This window comes from Tympanuchus pallidicinctus, unplaced genomic scaffold (genome assembly GCF_026119805.1).
Source record: "Tympanuchus pallidicinctus isolate F22 unplaced genomic scaffold, pur_lepc_1.0 scaffold27, whole genome shotgun sequence".
Taxonomy (NCBI): Eukaryota; Metazoa; Chordata; class Aves; order Galliformes; family Phasianidae; genus Tympanuchus; species Tympanuchus pallidicinctus.
The window spans coordinates 5,426,328-5,450,427 of NW_026294744.1; the positions used below are offsets into that span (position 1 = coordinate 5,426,328).

The 24,100-nt window shown below is 44.5% G+C and overlaps 1 protein-coding gene across 5 annotated transcripts in view; it reads right to left on the minus strand.

Moving 5' to 3' along the window:
• The window catches only part of PARVB (parvin beta), a 59,254-nt gene extending 36,154 nt beyond the window's left edge, over positions 1-23,100 (minus strand). Inside the window, exons 1-2 of one of the 5 annotated variants that reach the window (XM_052690729.1) lie at positions 22,821-23,100; positions 2,000-2,089 (exon numbers count right to left, since the gene is read on the minus strand). In XM_052690729.1, coding sequence (XP_052546689.1) covers positions 2,000-2,089; positions 22,821-22,935 — 205 coding nt within the window. In that variant the 5' untranslated portion in view covers positions 22,936-23,100. Of the gene's footprint in view, positions 1-1,999; positions 2,090-2,851; positions 2,871-3,961; positions 4,096-7,494; positions 7,608-9,290; positions 9,391-22,820 lie in introns of those variants that run through there. The other 4 variants (XM_052690726.1, XM_052690727.1, XM_052690723.1 and 1 more) reach the window with 4 other exon arrangements.
• Between the last annotated feature and the right edge of the window lie 1,000 nt (positions 23,101-24,100).

Genomic DNA, 24,100 nt, shown 5'->3' on the forward strand with positions numbered 1-24,100 from the left:
AGGGCATGGTAATATTAACATGCCAAAAAGGACAGCCGGTTACTTCCCTCTCTCTCCTCAATTTGTATGTAATTTCTTTTTTTAAAAACCGTACCTAAATTACACTATCCTGAAAAGCAAAGCAAGCTTATGACACTACAGCTGCTAAGACCTCAACTGACAGTTTGTGCTTCCACATTCTGCTTCCCTGAAACCTGGCACATAGCAAGGGTCACATGCACATGGCCCTGGTTGTAAGAACTGCTTAACTTCTAGGAAATGAAAATGACTCAAATTTACATCAGTTCAACTTATGTTTGGAGGAGGAACATAAAATACATTTTTCATGTGAACAGTCTATTTCTTCCATTACTGTGAGATGGAAAGATCTGAGAAATACTTTCCAATGGCCAGCAAAACAACCACAAGAGGCAAGAATGTAAAGATTAACATTTAGGATGGATGACTCAATATTGAATAACTGGAAGCAAAATCAGCTTACGCTCAGTAAAGCTAACAACTAACCAACTTGTGGCAGAATTATCTTTACAAAAGCATGTGTGGACAGATACATCACATGCACGTATAAATGCTCCTGTAGATATGGATATTAGTATTTAATAAACACCTGGAGCAAGTCTCATATTTTAAATTTTGCTGCATGCTTTCAAGAAGTAGACCTCTCCCTGCACCCCTCATTTGGTAGTAAACTGACAGCTGTGATTTAAGTTAGATCTGTTCAAGCAGATAGCAAACACTGCCTACTAATTTATCTGTAGAACCCTTAAGTTTATCTTGAGAAGTAATATAGAATTCTACTTTCTGTTTGATTTTCCAGTTCCTTCCTGCATGACAGCAAAGGAGAATAGGTGTTTGGTATGACCAAAGGTCAGGTCAGTGCTACTTTGGATTGAATAACTCTTTAAAATCCAACAATGACCCATTTACAGTGCTTTGCTCTTACAGCAGCATTTCGGTCCCTTCCCTAACCAACAGGTAGCCTTACAGCAACTCTAATCACAGTGCTAGACTTCATTACTCTCAGATGACAAATATAATACTCACACTTCAGATAAACTATACCATCTGTGTGTGTTACCTTAGGCTTTTCCCAGACATTTGCGTTCCGTATTTTGCAGTGTCCCTATTCTTTATTAAAAATAATAATAATAATAATAAGGTCCTTCTATCCAGACACACCACAAATTTCAAAAAAACCTACAGAGAAACCTGCTTTTTTTCTGTTGCTTTTTTTCCCCATTCCTTTACTTCCCCATTATTCATTGGGATGAGTCAAGAAGTCTTGCTGTAAGGAAGTGGCACCCACTACACACCCAGAAAGTTTCTAACTGAAATCCTGAACAAGATTTGACCCATAATAGTACACACAATTCACCAAAAAGTTCTGTTTGAGAATCAAATACAATCTATCAAATCTATAAAATTATGCTGCTACTCTTTAAGAGACTTGGTGGGGAGGGGAACTTATCTTCTTTCTACAAAGCACTGCTTGCTTTACATATTTCATCCTAATCATATTTAATTACTGATTTCAGCCTAGTAAATGCTGATCTGTTGGTTATCAGATCCCATTTTGCTGCACCACCACTTAAAAGAGGCAAAACTAACTAAAGTAATAGCATCTGCCACTTAAGGACAGTGAAGCACATACATTTGAGTTAAGGCAGTTTAATGGTCCCATAGGAACCACAACACACTCTTTGCTATGGACTTTCTGTGAGTTGATCCTTCAGTTCCCCACCTACATGTGTAAAGATACTTCTTTACCAAAGGAAGATGTCTGTTAGGAAAAATAGAGTGAGATACCCTTGGACCATGAGTTAATGAAACTGAAGCAACTCTTAAGCAGACAATCCCAGCACTATTTTCCTTCTAATTCTTTGCAAAATTGCAACTTGCTGTTTGTTTTCTGGATGACCAGAGAAGAATGGAATTCCTCTGCAAATTCATTGACCAAGTAATCAGTAATTGCATAGTCAAGGTCTGTAGCATACTGTACCTAAGAGAGTATCCTCTGGATGGATGTCCACAGCGCTTGGGTTCATTGGCGCATTGATAGCATTTTTACCTTCTTCTTGCAGGTCACTCACTGAGAAGGGAAAAATAGAAAGACTGAAATAAATACAAAGTTTGCAGATATGCAAAGGCAGAAGAGACATAATAAGAGCAGGTATCTTGTAGATCCATTTCAGAATGAACCCAAACTTTACAGAATGAAGGACTGCAGCTGCAGTGGAAAATAAAATCCAAGGAACATCCATCCACAGCTTCTTATTAAATTGAGTTGAGTCACCAGTCTACCAGCTAAAAATATTTTGCAAGAAAATCAACACTATGGTAAAAGTAATGTCAGAGTGCTTCTTTCTCCAGAAGGAAGGGGTATGAGCTGCAAAATTGCCTGATCTAGAGCAGACAATTAACTATAAAATCTAATTCACTTTTGATAGCACTACCACCCCTCATCACCACTTTTTCCAACAGCAGAACACAAGTCACTATTTGCTACTGGCCTCATTAAAAGCCTCAGAGAATCCTACCAAATAATGAAAATATATTTAATTCCTGCATTGACAGTGGCTGAAAAATAGATGTAGCATGGTCTGGTGAAGACAAATTTGGAATCTTTCACACTCCCAAACATACAGCTCTCAGTTTGGAAAGTCAGTATGGTACTCTGCATCATTAAGAAGGATATTAAAATACCTCCTTACATAATGTTACATGGGAGGAACTAAACAACCAATTGCTTAGTATAGTAGGACTTTATAGTAAGGAAAGTCCTAGCAGAACTATAGTATTTATACGGTCTCTGAGGTTTATCTCCTCTTAAACACAGAAAACAACTACTTACAGTGAACCTTTAAAAATACACGCGTCTGAAACAGAAGATACAAACAGACAGCAATAACTCATTCATTAAGTGACAGTTCTGTGTAAGCAACAGCTAAAAGCATTTGTGTGTGGCCTGCTCTCTACACTGCACAGCTTTTGCAAGGGGAGCAGAATAAAGTTCACAACTGCAAACCAAACACAGCATCTGAGATTTAATCACCTGATTAAATGTCACTGTTAAATAAACACTTAATTGCCACTTTCCCAAACTAAGAATGAATGCATGAAAGCTCTCCAAAGGTCCGAGAGCTAAGCGGCCTCAGTCACCAGGCCAAGGAGCTTTCAAAGCATGCTCTACCCTGCACTGTTTGCATGCTCCCAACTACAGCTTTCTCCCTCAAGCAGCTCCTACAGGACCTGCCAACAGGAATCCATCCACAAGACGGCATAAGAAAAATTATGTGGAAACTAGCTACCAGTGGTGAATATTTTTTAAGCCTTCTTTTAACTACAAATGCCCACATGCCACTTAAAATCACATTTCTTTCTAGATGTACCTTTCTTATGATTCTTACAGCATTGCTTCTATCTGTGAACATCAAGTGTTCAGTAAGGACAGGGTACTGGTTTAACTAGTGTTCTACAAATGCAGAAGAGATTTCCTAAGCTTCTCGGGGCCAGGAATGCATGCGATGTGCTATAGAAACAAATTACTGCATACACCTCAAGACATAAAATTTTTAAATGCAGCTGAACTGTTTTTATCCTCAAAAGTTCCATTATGTCATACTTGCTCATTTTTTTTAAATATCAAGAACCCTTCTTAACACAGATCTTGTTCTTAAACAATTTACTAAACAATAACAACAAAAAAACCATCAATATAGATGTGTGTATTAAGCCCCCACCCTCAACACCCCCTCATGACACGGAGAGCCACATAAAGCCCTCGTACTTGCCTTCAAACCCAGTGAGGCTCTGCCCACAACAGGACCAGAGCATCCTCCCCTGCTGCATCAGTAGTGAGCCTCCCAAAACCCGCTGCCCAGAGAGCCTGTGTTAAAGGGAGCTTCTATGCCACCTTCTTAGCTGAGGAAAAGACTCCTGCTGGAAATGTAACCTCACATACCTCCTTTTTTGCGACGCTTACACAGAAGTCCTGCCATGTTGCCCCTTCCAGCACCCAGAGGTCTGTCACACGCATCCGCAGACAAATGGCACGGGTGGGCTGAGTGCTGAAGGGGCAGCAGCAACTGGACGAGAGGCTGACGCCTCAAGGCTGCCAACGCCTCGTTAATTTGGGCTCAATGATATCAGAGCAGGCACTCAGATAGCTCTCAGCTGTCTGGTGGAGGCAGGCGCCAGAAGAAGGGAACAGGCACCCTGAGACTAGCTCCCAACAAGGAATCCTCCTTGTCCCTGTCACTTCTGGAGACGGCCGAGCACCTAGCATGGCAGGCTGCTGGCTGGCTAGGGCAAGGACACTAACAGTCCTTCACAGACAGCATTTTTGATGTTTTCTCTGCTAAGAGTTTCCTGTGGCCAGATCGGCAAATGCTAGCCTCTGCAACTTACCAGAAACAGTATTTTCAGTGTAAGGTTTATACTTACAGTAAAGAAACGAGTTGCCCATGCAAGAGCACATTTTAGCGCAATCAAAGTTGGACTTGCACATCAGCCACACTAAGTCCCACTTGAGGTACGGCTGCTGCTTCTTGCCTGCTATCCACCTGCCCATTCACAGACCCTCTTCTTTTCCTCTGCCCTTTCCTGCAAGAAATGTTTTTTTCCTGTTGCACTGGAGTAATTCTTCATCTGCACTCTCAATGAGATCTGCATCAAACATCTTTCTCCAAAGCCCAATAATTCCATTTTACAGGGCAGCCAGGAAAGCTGCAGTAGGGGACAACAGCAGAGGCAGGAGATGGAGCACAAACACAGACTATGACTGCTTAGCCCAGACTGGCTCCAGCAGACACAGTTTCTGCTCTGAACTGGTCTGTTTGTTGCACCAGCACAGCATGCCATAGCAGACATCACTCAGCCATGCCAGTAGATCTCCTGCAAACTGCCCTAGCACCCAAGAAATGGTCCCCTGCTCAGAGAGCATGCCCCCACCTTGACTCCCAGCACAGGCTCTGCTAAATGCTCACAGCCTTAAGGTGACACTGGCTGACAGTCGACTGAGTTGTGAACGTGCACAGAGCAACCCAGGTGTAAATACAGATCCAGAAAGACAGTGCCTTGGAAAGAGCTTTGGCAGAACTAGCTGGGATTCCTCCCAGATGTCTGGCTTGGGATCCCCCCGCTGAGCTGATGCTCAACTAGTGGGCTAGGCATCCCAACTCCTTTGGGCCCTTGGCAACCAGCTCTAGCAGAGTCCAAAAGCAATGATGGATGGGCAAGTTGCCAAGACATTCAGCCAAAGCCCAAAGTATCTCCCTCATCCAGAAATTCAAATTCAAAAGAAAAAGGTCACTTCTTTACCAGTCCCCTGGAAAGCAGCAAGGGCTTCCTGGCAGCTCTCCGACATTTTAACAGTCCCTGGCAGTATCAGCAGTCAACACAATTTTGTCACGGCAGGAGCTGCGCTGGCCTTTCCAAAAAATTAATATAACAACCAGACTGCACACACACATTCAAAACAGCACTATATCTGTAAGCCAGGCAGGCTGTGTTGATGCAAGGGATTAAACGCAAACTGCAAAGAACAGCAGCAATCAGCTGCAGGATGGTGGAAGCACCACCACAGCTGTCAAGCATTTCTCACAGTAGGGAAATGACCTTTAAAGTCAGCAGGAGCACTGAAAGAAGTTTCTCCTTTCTCCTTTTTGAGAAGGAGCAAACATGGCAACAATTTCATCCTTTTCCCCTTCAACTTAATAATTCTAGTCTTATATATATGTATATATATATATATATATATATATATATATATATATATAAAGGATACAGTGGAGTTCATCTCTTAAGTCTTTACTGGTCTCTGCTTTGCTATTCAAAAGCCATCCACAAGCTTCAGCCTCTTACAAAAGCAAATGCTACTTAATTTTAGCCCTGGTTATTTCTGACTACAGGGCTCAGTCTCTCCCACAGAAAGCAGCAGCTGCCACAGAACCATCACAGGGCTCTGGGTATAGTACTTTCCTTCTAACTCAACCAATGCTGAGCTGTCTCCTTAGCACTGCTGGACCACAGCTTTTACATTTTATACTTTCATCTCATGATTAAACCCTAATTTTGGAAGCTATTGTGCTGCTTTATTACTCTTGGCTCTACTATTCACGACTTGTTCAAGTAACTGTCATCCTCTTTGGTACAAGCAGCATGCAAAAGGGAAACGTGCACAGACTGTACAACCAGCGCTGCACAGAAAGCTCTTCTCATGCCCCCAGAGTCTCACTGCTCTTCAAAGAGATACAACCAGGACCAGTGGTACTTTTTCAACCAGCTACTTGCTTGCCTGCAACTGAAATCCTGAGAGTTCTGAAAACTGGAAAGTTGATACAAAACTCCATTGGTACCGCATGCAGACCAGTGGCACAACACTCCTTCCCTCCTCCAGAGGGACGTACACACCACATAATTCCTCCTAAGGAACAGCCAACATTAAAAAAAAAAAAAAGAAAAAAGAGAGTTTGGCAAAAACTGGTATTTCTAAAGAAGACTGTTGTACTGGCACATGTCAAACAGTCCCCAAGCACAGTGCAAGGAAATACAGTGAGACTCTTTGTCTCTGTTCTAGGGATGAACCACACACACAATTCACCAGCCTCTGCCGCATTTCAAATCGCTTAACATTTACAAAAGGCTCTGAGATCTTTTGATAAAGACTGCAGGAGAAAGACAAAGCCTCCGTTAATTACAACAGTGAATTAATAATCCCCGGGCAGATCAAAGGGAAAGACTGCTTCAAATCCACATAAAGGCATTGCACTGAGAGACTGCATTCAAAACAGAAGAGTAATAAGGGAAATTATTTGTATGCCCCAGCAAGCAAAAAAGGCACCCACAACAGCCAGACTTTGCTACTTGTAGAAACTTAAAGCTAAAGACAGTTTTTGGAAGAGTGCTGTAATAATCCTTTTGCTTCGGTCTCAACAAGCAAGCCACACTTGCAGATATGGACAAGTTAAACTTAAAAGGATGAGCGCGGCCTGTTCTGTGACTGCCTGAACAAAGATCACCCCCCTGTTTTTGTCAGTGTTAAAACAGTATCGGTTGTGATGTTAGCACAGGCAATAATGTCAACCAGTCAGAAACCTTTACAAAAAACTGGAGCTTTGTTTTGTGCCAGTTTTGTGACAGTGAAATACTGTTTTCAGTTTTTCTCCCTTGAAAATTCTTACCTAGCGAGCTATTTTTTGTTGGGGTGATGAAAAAAATATTGCATTTTTGGTGGGTGACACCTGTGTTGAGACAATACCAACACTGCTATGGCTGTCCTAAGCAAGCTATTCATATGTAACAGTACCCCAGAATGAGGAAGGCAAACTTAAGGGTGGCAAGACATAATCTGGGAGAAAAGGGCCCCAAGCAGACCACAGCAACCACAAGCAGCTTACAACACTGCCAGCACTGGCAATGCTACACCAAACCAAACAAAATGAGGATCTGTTATTACGAAGCAGAAAGATTTTTAGCCATAATGGCAGGGCTCACTTTAATGCAGCAGGAAAGATGAATTCCACATAAAGCCAGCTGCTGCCTGCTGAACCAGTTCTCTGCTTCAACTCAATGTTCCGCACAGCCCCATGGATGCTAACACAGGTGCTGCCATGCCAGAAGGAACCTCCAGCCCTCATCCAGTCACAAACCACACTGTGAAACCTCCCCTTAGCCTATCAGCTGTAGGCAACACAGCAGCCAATTGACGAGTGCTGCTGTACTGCTGAGTAACAAAAAATGACCCTTATGCAGGTATTAATTTGGCTCTGGTAAAACCTGACAAAGCTGGAGCTGACCCACAGCTGCATGGGCACAGATTGATAATGATAAAAGCCAAGGTGAGCCCACAGTATCAATGCAGAGCCACTCTGTACAGCTTTGGGTCCTTCCAGCATACCTATCAACCCTCCTCCAGTCTTGCAGCTGCACAGGACAAGGCCAGAACTTATCTTGTCTATTTTAGTGCATTTCTGCTTCACTCATGCAATAAGTCTAACACCAACTCAGTAAACACTTAATCAGGAACCCAAAGAAATAGATTCCATAAGGCAGAAAAGCAAGATGCATGCTTAAACACAGCATATAGAGAGCTTTGGAGCTGAAACAAAAACTCCACCTTGGGACTCATCATTTTTGTGGCGAGTCCCTACTTCCTGTTTCCTTAATTACTGTGCTGAGCCATGCTTACGTAGTTGTCTGCACTGGGCAGGCATCCAGGCTGCCAGCAGAGGGGCACTCCAGACTTCGCTTCCATCCCTTGCTGCCACACACCCCTTCCTCTTCATGCACAGAACCCATGCTACGACACAGCATGGGCACAGTGTGGCTGAAAACTAACCAGATGAGACAGGGAAAAAATAAAGTTAAATTTTACCGTGCAGATACACAATGGCTGAATAGAAGAACGTGGCAGAAATAAGACTGAGGAAAAGAATGATGTTTTAAAACATATATAAAGCTACAGGTCAGGTTTTCAAGTAAGGAAAGTAGCACTCGGTAGCATACTCTGCAGACAGGCCAAACTAGTCAGCTCTGCTTCAGTCTCCCAGCACTGACATTACATTGCTAATCCCACAGTACTGCAAGTGTCACAAGTTCTAAAAACAAAGATAAGGGAACCACACATTCACAGTTTAGGGGCTTGGTCTGAGATCTCTACCAAAGCAGACTGATTTCAAGGAGCGCCAAGCATCACAAAGACTTCTTTAACCAAAACCAACTCCAAAAAACAGAATCAACTCATTAAGATATGCAAGTCTGATGAGTCCTACCAAAGCCAGTCACCTGGAGTCAGTAGCAGAGCTGAAACCATCATTCAGGCATAGAGATGCCCAGTCCATTCATTCAATTCTTGTTTTCTCCAACATGACAATATCAGAGAAAACAGCACTGAGGTTTAACACATCCCCCAAGCTTTTTCTCTGATCCCATATACAAATCCAACAGCTCAAAATTCATCAAGCTCAGTATCAAAAAAGTCATTACTGTTGCTCATGGCAATTAATTCATTATACGACTGAATTTACTTCCATCCTTCCACTACCTTCTTTCTGCCTTTCCCTCGTGATTTGAGACTTCATCTGTAGATACCCAAATTAAACCCACTTAGCCAACTAGCAGCAAGAGTAGTTTTACCTGCTTTTACCACCTTCCCCACATCCTTAACCCCATTTCCAAAGAGGCAAAGAGATTGACAACCACCAAAAGCAGTCTACTGTGTAAATACAAAAACATTTCATGTTATTTCTTTTTCTGAATATGTCAAGAGCAGTACAGAGGAACAGACTCACTTTTGAAGGCAGTGATGGCAGATGAACACACAACGTAACACAAAAGCACTGTCTTCTCCAGCTGATGGTACAGAAGTCAACAAACAAGCTCTACACAAATGGAAAGGAGCTAGAGCTATGACTTGCAATTCAAAAAAAGCATCTTTTTTCTGCTAGTGCAGCTTGATTCTACAGGAAGAGTAAGCTGAGATAAATGATCCTGGAAACCACAAAAACTGCATATGACTAATTGATGGACTTGCCCAAATGTCACTCAGAAAGACAAGGAAAACTCTGAAAAAAAAACTTGTGTTTGCAACACGTATATTTAGGATTTTCTGGTGATTATTAGATTTCAGTTCAACAGAACATACAGGACTAAAGAGGGGATATGCAGTGCCTCAGACTTCAAACTTTATTCTAAACAGCCAACACAACATTTTCTGAGTACTTTTTGCTCCTACCTGCCTGCATCCAAGGCAGTAAACATATGTACTGAAAATGAACTGAAAGATCTCACTAAACAGGCAAACTGAAAAAATACAAAGAAGTTTCCTCAGGGTTTCCAGACCAGTGATATGTGGAAAATTATTTTACTTGTTGCTTACAGGAAGACTGCCAAGGCAACCACTTCAGTGATAAGAGCTACAAACCCCACAGTAACAGAAAGTTCACATTTCAGAGCCCACGGTCAGATAAGTCAGTCCACAAGGGAAAAGTACAGAGAAAGTAATAGCTCCAACAAGACTACTCAGACACTTAATTCTGCCTGGTTTAAGTATGAGACATTATCATTTCCTAACCATGCTGCTGAACACCACACCGAAAAAAAGAAGCCAGGCCTCACATTGCCATTCGAGTTCAGTCTCCCCAACACAGTCCTCAAGGAATAAGAAAATGTGATCATGAAACAAAAGCCAATACAAGATAATGTCACGTTCCACCAAGTATCAAAAACAAGTGCAGTTACATTATCTGCTTATTTGGTTAGCATGCCAATGTTTCATACAGTGTGCCATGCAGCTTTCTGTGGTCTCTTTTAAAGGCTTCACACAGATAATATCACATCTCCAAAGCTAGAAAAGGTGGCTTTCCAGTGAGGCTAGATATTTGAAGACCTTTGAACTCAGCTCTGGTCATTCCCAAGAGTTTTACAACTACACAGCCTCTCTGACACTCCCTCACATAAAGAAGCAGTCAGTGCAGCAAAGCGGTAAAATCCATGTCTTCCTTCTCAGTGGAAAGGCAGACAGAGAAAGAGAGGAAAAAATTGTACTCTTACTAGTACCTTATGCAAAATGAGTCAAAGGCCCCTGATGGGAAAACAAAGCTCCCGTGTACACCCACAAGCTCAGAAATCATTATGCCAAAGACTTGTCATTGTCGTGCCTTTCATGAAATGCACTTACTGCAGCCCTTGAAGAATCTAACTTCCTAGGAAGCCACAGAAGATCAGAAGAAAAGCTCAGGGTGGAAAGGACCTCAGGAGGTCTCTATGTGAGCCTTCTCCTCAAAGTACAGTCAGCTCTGAGATCAAACCTGCCTGTCCAGAGCTTTATCCCATCACATCTTAAAACCTCTGGGAATGGAGACTGCACAAAGCCTCTGCGCATCCTGTCCCATGGCCTCATAGTCCTCATCATTAAGAAGTTTTTTCCCTTTTTCTGGTCTGAATCTCACCGGGTTCGATTTATTCCTGTTTTCTCTTTCCTCCACTATGCACAACCATGAAGAATCTGGCTCCATCTTCTCAGTAATCTCCTCACAGACTCTAGAAGGCTGCTTATAGAAGATCTCCCTGAACTCACCTCTTCCCCAGACTCAGCAAGCCCAGCTCACTCAGCCTGTCCTCACAGCAGGAATGTTCCAGCCCCAAGTCATCCTGGTGGCCTACTGTTGAACGTGCTCCAAAGTACAGTCTGTACCAAGGAGCCCAAAATGAACACAGTACTCCAACTGGGATCTAGGAAATGTTGAGCACGGGGATGCAATCACTCTTCTCAACCCACTGGCTGTCCTCCTGCTAATACAATCCAGGAGACAGCTGCCCATCTTCGTTGCATGGCAGATGGCTTGAGAGCCTGCCCAGCAGAACCGCCCCTCAGGCAGAGACTCTGTGTAGGGTCACAGCAGGATCTTTAACCCCATTTTCTTGCACATGGATCAGTTACTCTGCTCTTCCAATAAGTATGAAATCTTTCACATTCCAAATCTTGTTCTGTAAAATCACCTGGGTAGCTGTGCTGCAACACAGCAAATTGTTTGGCCTCTCTGGAGCAGCAGTGCTCACCACTGCCTGTGCATTCAGCATGTAAGTGGAATTCACATGCTCAGGTGTTTTCATTCTTTGACAGTCCTCTTACCAACTACTGGATCAACATCACTTTTGTTTATCAAATAAAGGAGCCCAGTGAGGATACCTTCTACCAGGATTCGGGCATAACACCATGAATGGAAGGGAAAGTCACTAAAAATTGCAATTACTGAAAAGACATACACGATACTTACAGAAAAGAAATACACACTTTTTTTTGGTTGAAGAACAGATCCTGAACTACATCAGCAGATACTGGTGCCTATGACTTGTCTGGTTAACATGTAAATGACAGGAATTAAACAACCGGGAATACACAGTTGAAAAGACAGGATATAAAACAAACAAATGCCAAAATAATGGCTCAGTCAAACACAATTCCTTAGCTTTCTTACAGCTCATATGCTGATGTCAGCAGAGAACAGCCACAGTGACCACATATTTTAAACTAGATGACGCTAAACTAAATGATAATGATGATAATGATAGGATCCAAAATGATTATTTAAGCTACAGCCTCTCACTGAGTTAATACAACTACACCTGCAGTATTGCAGTAAAAGCAGATATTTTCAAGACTGTGGCCTAATCTTGACACATTGTAAATGGCCAAGAGGGAAAACTGTAAGCCTGAATCTGTGTGAGTAGTAAAAGGAAAATCTCTCAAGCACCCACTTATCCCAGACACTTCATGGAAACAAGTTTAAACCTTTCTACTTCAACCACTGAGTAGATAGTGGGTACCAAAGGCCAGTTGCCTCTCATCTTTCGTGTACCATCTCTCTGCCCCAGTCAAGGGACCCTCAAAGGACTCAGCTCCACAGATTCAGAAAAATGTTGCTGCAAGGACTTGCAAAGGTCCAGCTCGAACATGGACTACTGCCATGTTAATGAGATTACCTGAGACTGTGTCTCCACTTTCACATACAAAAAAATGCCTTAACAGTTCATGCATCAGACGCTGCTTGACATGCAATTGAGGCAGCCTGGTTTGCTGACAGATACAGTCATCTGGCACAGCAGGACCAATCTGAGCATGACATCTCGCATCTTATTAAAATATATTTTCCCAAACATAAGGCTCCATTATACAGTCAAGATCTCTGACAGACAGAATTCATTAGAGATTCAAGACATAGCTATGCACTCCTGCATTCTGCCTAATTTTCCAGTGGAACCAATTCACTACAAAAGTATTGGGAGCAATGCATGGAGAAGAAGGCCAACAATAGCCATGAGGGACGATTTTACAACCCTGATGCTGAGGAAGAATATTAATTAGGAAATACAAGCCTGTACACCCTGGTACTTTCTTTTATTCTACAAGTTCTGAAGGAAACACTATTAATTTGCAAAGCTTCACTGTCCCTAAATCTGTATCCTGGACTAGGCAAGCCTCAGACCAAACACCACCATTCTATTTTAAAAGTGACAAAAGTCTGTATCTGTTTAATAACATATATACATACATCTGCCAAACAGACCTAGTGGAAAGACACTTTCTAAGGATTACACATTTTTCTATTTAAAGCCAGTGAAAAAGACTCTGTGCTCCATGAAGACATCAGAATCACTCTTCTCTTCATCCAGCTCTTACAGTTTCTTTTCCTACTCCAAAGAGACCATGTATGCAACCACCTCAGCTAATAAAAAGATCAGTAATAAGGCCACATGGCAGCTATAATGGATAAAACACTATTTCTTTTTTCCATTGTATTTCATTACGGTTCAACTACTGAAAGAAAGAACTAAAGAAGGAACTGGAATTCCAGGAGTCAGAGCAGCTTGCCTATTTTATAAACAAAACACAAACTGTATCTGATCACCAGACAGGTTTCAGGGATTGTCAGGAAGCCAGGTTGGAGGAAAAAAAAAATCAGTGAGAGGTAAACCTGAATTCCCAAAGATCCTTTCAATTGCCCCTGAGGAAGCCAAAACCAGAACAACATGGTAAGGCCTCCCTTCTGAGCCTAAAGGTTCTGGAGAGAAGCCCACAGATGGCGTACAGTAACAAATTACATGTCCAGCACTTATAAATAGAAGCTTTGCTGTGCAGATGTATGTTCTCCCATGAGGAAGTGACAGTGATTTAAGCGCCCACAGCTCCAGGCCAGCACACGCTGCCAGGTGTGTATGTTCTCTCCACATCTGGCTTTCAGAGCAAGACTTAAGACAGATTCAAACTACATAATACTAAAACCACACATATTAGCCAAATATTTCTCCACTTTTAATTATATATACATGGATGACACAAAAAAGTTAAAAATAAGAATACGTTTTACATATATAATAAGAAAAGTTAAAAATTTTGTCTTCTCACGGCTTTCTATTTTGCCAACAAGAGCCCAAATTAGGAAGCCTACATCTGAGCAGGCTGAATGCACTTCACCCCAGAGAGATCCACTGGTCACTGATCTACAGGTTGCACAATACAGAGTTCCTGTTTCCCCTCCACACTCAGCCCACTCCCAAAGGCAAACAGGGGTCACTGTCACCCACGTCAGTCAGGCTGGTTTAGCTCCCTTGCCCACAGCTGAGGGTGCAGAGGTGGAGTTGGTGTGTACTGTCACTGGGCAGCCTGTCATGCAGCAGAAGCCTCAAGAGCCAACCCAGTGCTTACCCTGCCCTTCACCTTCTCCCCTCCTAGCTACAACACATGCCACACGTCCCTTAATCTCCCATCCTCAGCCTAGAGAAGAGCCAGTGTCACGTCTGAGGACTACTAAAGGCACGTACACCACAGTCACAGTGGCAGCACATAAAGCAAGGGCCGCTGCACATATGTGCCCTATACCGAGGGAAAAACCTGCTGCAGACATGCATACTTTGCAAATTGCAGCCAACAGCTCTGACAACTGCATCACCTGATTTTGCAGTGCCCTGAGGGAGAAACTAAGCTTCATTAGTAACAATGCACACATACAGCACATTTCACAGCGCAGACAGAGAATGTACAAGAGAGTGGATAAGCAAACACAAAAGCCACCACAACAAAGAGTGCAACTGGAGCATGGTGCAGAGTAAGGCACCTTTCAGTGAACACCGTGACAGATAATCTGTACCATGACAGAACCCACACCATCAATCAAGTCCAGACTAGCATGGGTTGATATAGGTCTGGAGCCATGTGGTTGACTTTTAAACTGCTGCTTTCCTCAACCAAACATCCATCCACACAAAGAACCTGGATGTTTGTGACAATGAGCAGAGGTCAGAGCAAAAAAAAGACACCATCTCCCCTTCCTTCCTTTTTGCCAGCTTTCTGGCCTCCCAAAGCAATTGTGAGGAGTTTGAGAGATGGCTTTAGCTTGCTGGTGCAGTGAAGACCAAGTGAAGACCACTGACATAAGAGCACAGAAAGGTTAAAAATGGAAAGAGAGCCCAGGGTTATAAGGAAAGGTTGAAGCCTTCAGCGTTATCAGAAGCAGCATGGGCAACAACAAAAACAGATTATGCCACATGAAGAAAACTCTTCCTCCTTATTTGTTCATGTCATATATCTATCTATCAGTACTATTATTTTCCCATTGACATATCATTTCCCAGGAATCCCAACAGAGACCCCCCTCATAGATTTATGCTGGCAAGTCAAGACTTCTAGTGGTGCCCCAAAGATTTGACCACATGATTCCCTTTGAAAACAAAAAGCAGATCCCTCATGAGCAGCTTTCAAGTACCAGCTACAGTGCTTCTACAGCCTACAAACCTGAAGCTTCTCAGTTGTGTTCATGACAACTGTACACAGAAGATATACGCACAAAATTTTCATCCCAATGAAATTGCAAAACTCTTAACTGTTGAAACACCAGGCCCTCTAACCAGCAGATTCTGCCTCTCGCTGGCCTCACTGCAGACCATATAACCTCAGATCCCTTAGCAACAAGTTGTTCAGACACGCTTCTGCCATGAAAAGAGCTTGCCAGCTAATCTCCCAGATCTTCCAACATCAAGGTATGATCTAAAGCTCAAAGCACTGTGCTGAAAAATTTGAGTAGCTTCTTGTGTTTTTTGGATCAGCTGGCCTGTAGCAGTTCTTAAAATACATATGCACTGCTATGCACAGCTATACTTAGTCTTCTAGATTCCTGTATTGCCGGCATGCAAATCAGTAGGGTATATTTGTATTTATAAGGAGATCTGAAGTACCACAACTCTTAAAGAAAATACAAGCACTTAAAACTGTGCGATAACAGGCATTGCAGAGCACAGCCTAATCTTCTGCACAGACCCACCAGCAGGATCAGGGATCCCCCATTCACATTGTTCAGCAAACAGCATCTGCACAGACTTTGCATGAGGTCACGCACAACCCTGCAGCTCCCCCACTCCACATCAGCTCCGCATGCAGCCCTCCATACATCAGAGTCTCACAGGGCTCATCCATATGCTCCTCATAAGCGAAACTGCCAGATGCCTGCGTGAGGAAGTCTCTCCGAAGATGTCAACATTAACAAAACCTTTAGAAGAAATGAAGAGAAACAGATATCGCTGGACAATTGCCTTGAAGTGAGGTAGCTTAGCTTTTAAGGAGAAAAGAAGTCACTCTCTAATTCCTTGCATTAGTATTTTTAACAATCTGAAAGCATAAATAAGCACCTTGCGAAGGTTTTAGGATAAAATATACCAGCGTTCTTACAATTAATTTTATTTTAATGGTTTTAACTTCAAAGATAAAACAATTCTAGAATGTCTGGTTTTGTTATATAGCAGCAAGTAACTTTTTTTTCAATCCAGATCGCAGAGCAGCAGAGCTATTTTGCATGCTCTAGCTGCAGACTGTGTGGAAGAAAAACTTTCAACTGTAATTGGAAACTCTACTGCGTCAGTGAGACACGATACCTACAGTTGTGTAGGACAAACCATCCTCGCCTTGACATGGTTACAAGAGTAAAACATGATTTTTTATGACACTGTTAAAAAGATTATTCTTGTGCACGTTAAGTTTTTCTTGGTGGAGACACTGACATAAACTATCTACAATAAAACGTTTGCCAGAACAGAATACAAGATCAGAACTGAATCAGCAAGACAAGACTAAAGACAGATCTGGTCAGAGGTACAGATGAGCCCTACAGGAAAATTCAGCAATTAGGCTGCAGGTTCTGACTGGAAATTTAGGACTCTTTCTCTGCTTAAATTTACAGTAGAAAGTTCAATTTGAATTTGCTTATGTCTGCACATATGGATGCGTACGCATTATCCAGAAAGGTATGTGGCTTCAATATCGTTACATGCCAATTCTTCTCTTTAAAAGCAAATAATTCTGATTAACCAGCATCCATCTCATCTTCTGATCAAGTACTGCAGCAGCAACAGCCCACGATGATGCACAAATCAATGTGCTTCCTGCCAAGTATCCTCTCAGACTGCAGCAAACATTCTTGAGTGAACCAGGAACACAGAACTCAACCCTTTGCACTCTGTACTTGTCTCTCCATCCAGCTGCAAACTCAATTCCATACACTACAAGCACGGAGATTAACGGAAGATGGAGCAAGTTCTACCACCAGTTTATTAAAAGGAAAAGCCTTAAAACACAGTGATTATCAGGTCAGCAGATAGTCAAAAGCAACCAGAAGCAGCTTATATCACGTTGTGTCTCAGAGATTTATGGGAGGCAGATTTGTTTCCTCTCAGGTGAGAAATGCAGGAGCAGCAGGTATCTTTAGGTCAGTCAGCACTTCACTGCCTGTCAGAAACGCAGATGCCCCTCAGGAGTATAGCACAGGCACTCAGCAGCAGCAGACTCTATCCTGAGCATTCTGGGCATCAACTGAACACCAAAGGCCAGTTCCACATCAGAGCAATTCAAGTAATTACTCCTCCAGCACCAGCTTATGAGGTAGGACACATGAGCACAGCCAGCACAAAAAGCCATCCATCCTGGCAAAGAATGCTTGTGAGCAGGACAAATCCCCAACATAAATAACACTGCCAGCATGAGTGCCACCTGCAAGGTGAATGAAGATTAAGTTAAGACTGCCTTACAGTCTTGTATCTTTCTAGGATCTACATCAAAGGCACCTCTCAGAATCATTTCAAAGCTAAATACTTCTGTTAGAAGTCTCAAGCAGCCACTAAAGCAAAGCTATAACACACTGAGACAGAGGAGTTCAATTTTTTGCAGCGCATTCACACTGAGACACCTCTAGAGACTATGCAACAGACAGCACTGAAAACAGAGCTTCTAACAGCATTCAGCGTGTCCTGTTCAAATGAAAGATAATGAGATCTGTTTTCCAAGCTAACTCCAATTCTCCCATCCTGTTGTGTTCAAGGGGACACCTTGGAGTTGAGATGTACTCATCATACAAAGAGGCAATGAGGTAGATCTAAGGAACATGCTTCTGAACCAATTCTTTCTCCGAAGAGCAATTACCTGCACAAGCAGCCCCATCAATTTTAAAGGAACTACGAAGAAACAATTTCTTCCAATTTAATTCTGCTTGTAAGCTTATTTCCTCCTGTTCTTCCCTCAAGAAAGCTGAAATGGATTGGGCAGCACAAGCAGTTCTACCTGAACAATCTGGAGATGAGCTTCAACTTGCATAGTGCTGCTGGATACAGGTGGTAATTTAGCACCTCTGCCCAAGTACCCCAACACCAGAGAGGCAGGAAAATATTCCCAGGTACAGCATCTCACTGTTACACAGAGGCACAGACCCTAAAACCACTCCTTCAATCCGCCCTGATGTGCATAAAGCTTTATACTATGCAGCTGCCTCCTGCAGCAGTCAGTTCTCTCCAACATTGATGACAAGCACCACACATTGCTCTTTTCTGGAGCATTTTCCTAATCTCTACGTCCACCCTCAATTGCGTCACTGGGAAACAACACTGAGCAAAATTAAGCATGTTGTATTCCCTTGGCTGATTCCTCCACAAAACCTATGTATAGATACACACACAGATAATAATAGAAAATTTATTTTGCCAAACACCTGCTGCCCACGTCTTTCCTACAGTGTCAAGAGGAAATCAAAGGACTGGAAGTAACCCAGCATTGAAACTGGCAGCAAAATAGCTCCTTTATTTCAGTACAAGGACATCACTTGTTTAACAACAGGAAAAAGGAGACACGTGTATTTTTTAGTTCCTTTTATCAATGCAGATAAAATACAGCATTATTCAGAACTGTATATTTTAGAGGGTCTGAAAAGTAGCTCACAGCCAGCATCTGCTATGGGTTCTACCAGCACTCCAACAGTTTCCTAAGCTACTTAAAGCTGATTTGGCAGAGATCTGCGTTGAATGCCCAAGGTATACCGAGACAAAGCTACTTCACAGTAACACCAGGCAAATGAACATTTTATGTACATTTCCATATAACCTCATGCGGGGAAAAACTGTAATCCAGGTGGTGACATGAGCACTGGAATTAACACATCCTGCTTTTCTCACAGTGTGTGTCACAACCTATTGTAACATCAAGAAATACACAACCCCGCCCAGCACTCTCCCCATAGACAGTTCCTTTTCCCTTATAGCTTCCCTCCCACGTGGTTTTTTTCCTATCCTACATGGCTCGAGATCACTCATAGCTTTTCCTGTGCTGGTGCTCCACTGAGATCTTTCTGTTGTAACTGGTCGCTCGCTCTGACAAAGTTTGTGGTCATTTAATCATCCTGATGGCTGGCAGTTTTCTCTCCTTTTTAGCCAAACGATGGGTTAAAAACATTCCTAGGAAGGAAGAGGAAGGAAGGAGTCAGACAGTGAGATCACACACCACGGCTGTAGGAAATTGGATTAAAAACTGTTTCCCAATGAACAACAGTGGTTGTTGTTTCTTTTAAGCCAGCGTTGACTAATAAGTCGGTTCAGTCATAACAATTCAGAAACAAAAGTATAAGAAGCAGTGGTGTAAAGCAAAGGTTCGAGGGACAAATTCCAAGTATTCCAAGCAGTTACAGAATCTTACTCTTAAAATGTTGAGGAATTGGACCTGAAATCGTAACCCTACCTCATCTCCAGGCACCTGCTAACAAAGCACTACACCATGCCATGCTGCTAAAGCAGGAGTAGCAGCAAAGTTACTAACAAGCCACAGTCAACACCTTGAATATCACCATAGTCACTATCATCACCATACTCAGGAATGGGTATTTACCATCCCACTGTAAAGAAAAGTTACAAACTTACAGTGACAGCCTTGATAAGCCTAGTGAACACTCCTCTGAATATAAGCTCCCTAGAAATAGATTATAGCATGTTATGAAGGACTTTGCCAAAAAATATTTACACTCCGCTGCTTATGGATTGATAGCCACATGTAACAGTTGTTTATGGCATGGCTGCCAATCACAATTTAAAAAAGAAACCCCTATTAAGTAATAAAACCTTTTTTCAGCATCATTCTACTGGATCAGGCTGCCCAGAGAGGTTGTGGATGCCCCGTCCCTGGAGGTGTTCAAGGCCAGGTTGGATGGGGCCCTGAGCAGCCTGGTTTAGCATTAAACGTGGAGGTTTGTGGCCCTGCATGTGGCAGGGGGGTTGGAGATTCATGATCCTTGAAGTACCTTCCAACCCTGGCCATTCTGTGATTCTGTGAGCTATATAGCTCATGGCCAAGTCATGCACAAACAATAAAAGGATAATATAACTGGACTCCAACTGCTGCATGGACCAGTTTAAAGGTCTGTACACACATACAGTCAAGATGGCAATAAAATTGCAGAATCATAGAATGGCCTAGGTTGAAAAGGACCACAACGATCATTTCGTTTCAACCCTCCCTGCTATGTGCAGGGTCACCAACCACCAGACCAGGCTGCCCAGAGCCACATCCAGCCTGGCCTTGAATGCCTCCAGGGATGGGGCATCCATAGCCTACTTGGGCACCCTTTTCCAGTGTGTCACCAACCTCTGTGTGAAAAACTTCCTCCTAATATCTAACCTAAACCTCCCTTGTCTCAGTTTAAAACCATTCCCCCTTATTCTATCACATAGCAGGCCTGTCTTTATGCTGTGATACAAAAGACACGCTAGCGAAAGTAAAATGTATTAAGAGCTTTGGTTTGCTTACTTCTCATGCTATTAGAGGCAAGAATGGTTTGCCTGTGGCAAGACAGCAGCCAAGCTTTCAGCTTGCTACTGGGGACAGCAGTTGGTGGGAAGGACAGTAGTTAGTTTTGGAAGATCACTGACCTCTGCTGGTCCACTGAGTGCTGAGCAGCAGCTGCCTGAAGGGAAGCAAGGAAGTCCCCACGGGTGGAGTGGTTCCTCAGCCCAGGAGAAAGTTGCCTGTACAGTTCTTATGTGGTCAGTCAACTCAATTCAGTACCATTTCAGTGAGCTTCCAACTTACTTCTGCTTCACAATCACATACCAAGACTGAGCTTCCAGCCCTGCAATTTGCTTCTGTGCCCATATCCCAGTGCAAGCTTTGGAAGAGCCTCTCTCCCCAACGCTGATCCCAGCACAGCACCTCTTCACAGCTGAACCCTTCGTCCCCTTGGTCAGAGCTGTGTTCTCCATGGCCCACATTTCAGAGCTACCCCACTATGGTGTGCAGTAACCTGCAGAGCATGCCTTCCACAGGCCTTAAAACTTCCAACAGAGGAGAATCTAGAAGAGTAGTAAGCTATTTCCCCTTAAAACAGCAGCACCACAGTGCTGTGCATAAACACATCATAAACTGTGCAGAGGAGGTGGTCTGCAGGCATGGGCGCTGTCTTTTCTCTGTTCCCCTTGTGAAACTGGAAGGAATACTCTGACTAAAAGCTGAGTCACACACTTCCATTTCCTTCACACTGGCATAAGCATGACCACGCTATCACTGCAAGATACAAGTCTCCAAAGAGCACCAAAGGCAGCTGCTAAAACTTGCTACCCCAGAGCTAAAGGGAGCTGTGGCCACACGGGTTGCCAAAGCAGCAAACCAAGCCAGTGGCCTCAGACCTTACCCTAATAAACATCACCTTGCCACACTGAAGCTTCTTGTTGAGGAAGCAAAGCTGTCAACCTGTTCAGGTTTGAAAGTCAGTTCCAAGTAAAGTATGTTTTCCAAGCACGTGCCACCATCCCCTCCTGGGGATGGGCTTTCTCTATCACCTTCCTTCATCAGTAAGTGACATCACCAAAAAGGCGTAGCTGTTTCAGCAGCTCTTCAGCACAACCACAATGGAGAAACTTGATTAAAAATAGATAACAGGGGAAATACCAGAAAGCCACACCAAAAGAGCTATGAGAATAGAAGCAATTTCCCAAAGCTGCATTTTTGAGGGCAAGTATCCCCAATGTTACCAAAATGCCTTCTTAATATCAGGGGCAATGAGTAGAGAAGGGCAAAGCACACTCAGAAAGACTGACACTGGAATTACCTCCCTGCTCCACATCCATCAGGCACCAGAACAAGCCAAGGCTGATGTCAGCCAACCAGAAAGCCCAACTGCACTGAGGCATATGGAACCAACATCCAGATTTCACATGTGCAGATGGCCACGGTTTGGAACAAGGAGATGAGTTCCACCACAGAAGCGGGCATTGGGTCAGTAAGGGAATCAGAGGGCAACAAGTGCGCAGTCCCGGAGCAGCAGACACTTAGGGGAAAAGTTTGCACACACGCAGGGCCAGGCCATCTTTATCAAGTCCGCTGGCAAGACAACTTTTTTGCAGATAGGGAGCCGCGCCGCTTCAGAGCACGCAGTCCTATCTCCGCACAGCCTTTGGTGCGAACAGGCGATCGGGAAAACACGCGGCGGCGGCAGCACCCGGCCAGGAGGCCACGGCAGAGGTGCCCCGCCAGGCTGTGTGCCCGGGGATGGGCGCAGCCCCACTGTCAGGACCTCCTCCACAGAAGGGGCACGCCAGCACCCTCGTGCCCTCTATGACCCACGCTGGCGCACTGGGACTGCGCCTCTATGGAAGAGCACCGGGCGAGACAGCTGTAAAAGCCACGGATAGACCGGGAACAAAACACAGGTGGATTTAATCATTCCCTCGCAGCTTTACCACTCTCGCGCCTCTACAGAGAAATAAAGACGCCCACAATCACCTTTATTCCCAGAAGTTTATTTTACAGAAGCAGGGGCCGGGGCTCCCCTCCGGGACCGGCGCCGCTCAGCGGCCACCGAAGCGCCCCAGCCGCCTCCACGCCCACCCGCGGCGGCAGGGGCCCTCCCGCGCCCGGAGAACAAAGGGGGTTCAGCCCCGCCGCTCCCGCCGCGGGCTGCCCGGGAGGGACGGGGACTCGGATGCGCTCTCCCCTCTCTCCTCCCTCGCGCGGGCGAACTCACCCTCCTTGGCTTTCTTCTTCCTCGCCAGCGTCCCGCCGAGCTTGCCCAGGAACGACTCGTCCTTCTTCATCCTGTGCGGCCGCAGCGTCGGGGAGCGGATAGGAACGGAGGACATGGGGCTCCGCCCGGGGCAGCCCGCCCGATCTCTGCCCTGCCCGAGGGGCGCTAAAGCGGCTCGCGGAGCCGAACAAAGCCCGGCAGCGGTGGAAGCGCCCGGCGATCCGCGAGCGAGGGCGAAGAGCCGGCGGGGAGCGGGAACGGGTGGCGGTGGGCGTGCGAGCGGCGGGCGGGCGGAGGGCAGGGGGCGGGCTGGGAGCCGCCGTCCGCAGCGCCCTGCCACGGCGGGAGGCGGGCCCGCATGGCGAGCCGGCACGGCGCGGGGAGAGCCGGGCTGCTTCCTCACGGCGCCGGCAGACAGAGCGCCTCAAGGAACGCAATTAAAATAGCGTAGAAACGTGAAGTTTCAGCCAGCTGTGCTGCTGGCGGCGAGGAAATCAGGGCTGAGAGCCCCTGCGCTCCTGGCGGAGCGGGCGGGCAGGGAAACGGGAGATCCCGGAGAGTTTTCGTTACAGCGCGGGGCAGCCTGACGGGGGCTCTGTGAAATGAACTGAAAGCAGATCCTCGAGAGTCTCTAGCGTCAGGCTGGACCCTGCAAGCTCTCGTGCGCATACTTAACTCCTGAAGCAATACCTAAAGTTGTGCCCGTGACCTCGGCCAGTCCCCTGCGGCACAAGGACACCGTTACTTACCATTTCATCTGCATGTAATTGCTCTGATTTTTCCTTGTTGAAAGTATTATTTTACACAATGACTAATGGCATTCAAGAAAACAATGCTTTCTCACCTCAGTGTGCCTCTAATAGGTTTTCTATCTGTACTGGAACTACAGGGTCCCTTCAGGGGCTTCACACCTGCTTCATTCTGCAAATCAAGAGGAGAGCGACAGAAACTATGCAAAGCCTGGATCCGAGTTGTACTTACCAGTCTGGAGCAGCACCTGCAGCTGCTATTAATGTTCTTCTTTTAATGGATTAGGTTAGAGGTTATCATATGCTTCTGCTCTAGCACCCAAAGCAGCCCAGGAACAGGAGCACTGGCCATGTGCTGTCCTGCATTGCAGGCTTTTGAGATGAAGGCACCTCAGATGAATGAGGTTCTCTGAGCAGTGCTGCCCCATCTGGAATTTCCTCCAGCCCTGCACTACCATTACAGTGTGTGTTTCCACACAGCTTAATTAAAATATTTTACTAAATAATGTCTATTTCAGATCTTCACATCAG